General features: G+C 36.1%; 1 protein-coding gene across 1 annotated transcript; it reads left to right on the forward strand.

The window, feature by feature from the left end:
• Nucleotides 1-3,379: 3,379 nt before the first annotated feature.
• Smp_201080 (uncharacterized protein) lies at nucleotides 3,380-3,862 on the forward strand (the record flags this gene model as incomplete). Its single annotated transcript, XM_018794563.1, has 1 exon — nucleotides 3,380-3,862. The coding sequence occupies one exon, from the start codon at nucleotides 3,380-3,382 to the stop codon at nucleotides 3,860-3,862; it is 483 nt and encodes a 160-aa protein (XP_018648964.1).

The raw sequence follows: 3,862 nt of genomic DNA on the forward strand, positions 1-3,862 counted from the left end.
ATCCATAGGTTTCCCTAGAACAAAACAGAGTGCTAAATAGCTATAGGGATTATTAATTAGTAAGTATTCGGTGCCCGCGAATCAATAAGAATATTCCTGACAACAGCGGATCAAATGTCTATCTGCATGGATCTATCACGTGGAAGTCTTTGGTCGGATTTCGCTTCCAAATATGTCCATATATTTTTTTCTACATTGTGTGAAAACGTACTAGAACGCAGGGCAGAGGTGACAACCTAAACCCATAGTAACGTTGAGGAACTGCAGTATCATTGAGACAGAAGGCCTGGCTACCACAGAATTTGCATTTAAACGTTCAGTCCTTAGTTTTTGATGGTGACGAGAATAAGATACAGTTATTGTCATTGTGTCCTATCCGTCCAGTAGGCTGCATTAACAGGAGGTTAAAATACTATTTACATCTATTTCTTCTTTGCTCAGCACTTTAACTAAGAATAGAAATCAGAGTAGAAGTGTGTTCCTGATAACGTAGTGGGAAACTTGGTATTGCTTTTTGAGTCTAGTGAGCTGTGTTGTACACACTGCTATCAGGTTAATTATCTAGTATTATCTTGAGCTTTCTTGTGATCCGATTTGGAGGTGCGAGAATTTTTTAGCATTCTACCAACCCCTTATTACCACTTCAACTAGTTGATATTGCGGTTGTAGTCAAACCTTTTGTACCAACGATATAACCCTTCAGGTTACTAATTGAACTAAAATGCAAAACGTGCGGAAATTCATGAAAGAAAAACTTAAAATGTTAGTTATGACAGGAAAAACAGGAGAATATATAAAAAAATATGCGTGTTGCTTCCAGTTATCATCCAGCCTTGTCTGAAATTTGGATAATGGTTCTATAGTGCTACGTATTTTTGAGGGATGTAGGAAATTAGGTTAAGCAAAGTGATGTCAGTAGTCTTCATGTATTTAAACGTAGTTGTGTGCAGTGTTCAAACTGATTTCGAGATCCAGTGTGTCGACTGTATGGAAGATGTGGTGAATTAACGGAGTATGAATACGAAATTAAGGTGTTAATTTTAATACAGATATTAGATACAATAGATATCGTTCGCCAAATCCGAAGCTGGAGGTTAAGCCCAAGTACAAGTGAGTTAAGATGACCTGTGCACCAGTCTTATCGAGAGAATAAGGTGGCATAATTCGATATTCGCGATTAATGTGGCTAGAATAAGCGAGTGGTTGACGTTGGAAAACTTACATTTAGCAAGGCGAACAATGGTGTGAGATATGTCTACGACTTAGTATATATCCACGAGAACCTTCGGATGTTTATACTGTTTACCAGCGTGTGATATGAAATAGGTGGTTGTTTCAGCCGGAGTAATCACAACGAATTAGAGAATAAGGTACACCGTAATTAACTATGCCTAACTGCCAATTCGGAACTAGTGAACGAACAAAGTAACAAAAATTTGTTCATCCAACAATTGCAGCAAGTATATATGCTGACGCAACATCTATTACAGCTGTCTAGATAACAATAGTTAGGACAAGTGTCATGCATAATTTGGATAGATATTAATGATAATAATATCTTATTCTCAGATAACAATGTGTTACATGTGACATGCCAGTTTGCAGACAAGATCAAATTGTTGCAAATGTTACATGCTTTACTGTAATAAGTTACGCAATTAGGTTAGGAAATTATCTCGAAAGCTACTATTCTTGCATCCCGGGAAATTAAAACAACCAGTGGACACTCACTGTGGACACTCTTTCTTTAAAACCCATAGCTTCAAAAGAAGACATTGATCTTCAGCGCGGTTTATATCCGACAACATTGAAACAAAGGGACAAACAAATGAGAACAAATGAAGAAACAATTTTTTCAGCAAACCTACAGATACGGATCGTTGAATCATGCTGGAAGGTTATCGACGCTATATCTTGAACAAATAACACAGGCGCATTCATCCAGGTTTACAAACAATCATAAGCCTCATAGAAGAACAATTTCATTGCCATGGTATGAATAAAGACATAGTTGCAAGAGATTCAAGATGATCAGAAAAAACAATCTATAAAAATCTGACTCAACAAAAAATGAAGTTCCCTACAAACCACTTCGAACTTATTTGGCAGCAAACTTAAAAGAAAAATAACGTTCTAAACAAGAAAATGAAATAAACAGTGGTTAAATTATACCTCATAATGCATTTATTACGAATTCCGAATATAATACGTCCAGTTGTGCTCACCTAGTTCTAACCTATCTCCCGGCATCGGGGAAAACGTTGTCAGTTTTGAGGAAATTTATTAAAACCATAATATAAAACTTTGAGGAAATACAAAATAAGCTTCAAAATTTCGTGAAGTCTGACGTTTTTCTCAAAGAATCCCTAGACATAGAAGATAAATGCCGAATTTCATATGAATTTGATGTCAACTCACAGACACACAAAATTAAACAGAACTGCCCCTAAAGAGGGGTATTAAGTACCTAAATTAAATTACCCACTTTTAAGGATTTGTAGTGATCTACTTTTATGAATAGAATGAGGCTGGTGTAATGGAAACATTTATTATTATAACCAACTGTACCAGTGATTGCTTTACTGTACCTTTTTGTTTAACTATGCTAAATACACTTTTTCCCGTTGTTTGTGACCTTGAACTTACTCGTGTACGCACGGTAGTCTCACCTGTAAACTTTGACACTATCTCGGTATTATTTCTATACCACGAGATTGTGGCGAACCAAAAATGTATACTAACTCAAAAATAGCAATAAAGTTATTACATCCAAAAATCAATATAATAATATTCAACTTATAAGTTATGCACGCAAATAAAATTTAAGGGACGTTACTTAAATCAGCAGGCTGGTGCGTGTTCTGTTGCGTTGGGTACCAGAATCCACAACTATAGATAATCAATAATTCCAGTGAGGTTTATATGGCTCCAGTAAGATAGCCAAACATAGAATACAATGGGAATGTTACAACAGTCTATAAATATAAATGATAGTTAATTAATAGTTCGGTTATCATATCCACAAGCATTGTAAGACGAGAGCCGTGTGTATAAGAGTGTATTTATTGATGAGAGGTTAACAGTGTCGTGCTATGTGAGATTCAAAAAAGGGAGGAAGTAAGTAATCAAGGTCATACAAGTAAACAACAAGTACAATCGTTTAGTGATAAATGTACAGTTTGTGAAGACCGATAAAATAACTGCAAGAGATATCAAAAACTATTTACTAAATAGGTTTATTAGGCTTAGTATTGGCACGTAGTAATTGGCACTTAATTGGTCTGTAGTGGTAATCATAGCCAACTGCGACTGGACACCACCACAAATTCTTAGCTAGAAAATCCATTCGAACACTTTTTACTATCATACCGGTGTCACGATGGAGCCTGTGATTGAACTAATAGATATTCATTCAAGTTACGAAGCTTTCCAGAATCATATGGAAGGGTTTGAAATCTGGGGTATGACCAGGAAAGATGTTTACGATGATAAAATTATGGCTAATTTCTTCATGCCAATCGGATACGATACCTACAACTCACCAAACAATCTGGCATTTTCAGATAAGTCTATTTCACCTGCCTACACAACTGTCAAAGAACCGGTATCAAATCATGTAAATTTCGGATGTCATGAAAGAGCAATATTTCATAACACGGTTCGTCAGAACAACCAGAATGTTACAGAATTCATCCTCGGATTGCAGAAACAAGCCGTCAAGTACAATCTTCGTGACCGACTGCATGTCCAGATGTGTGACCGATTAGTTGTGGGAATTAAAATTACCAAATGTGAAAACAGACCTCATACAAATGCTGAAGTGTTCCTTACAACATGTTTGAAGTGCAGTGCACAAAATTGA

This window comes from Schistosoma mansoni, chromosome 1 (assembly GCF_000237925.1).
Source record: "Schistosoma mansoni strain Puerto Rico chromosome 1, complete genome".
Classification (NCBI taxonomy): domain Eukaryota; kingdom Metazoa; phylum Platyhelminthes; class Trematoda; order Strigeidida; family Schistosomatidae; genus Schistosoma; species Schistosoma mansoni.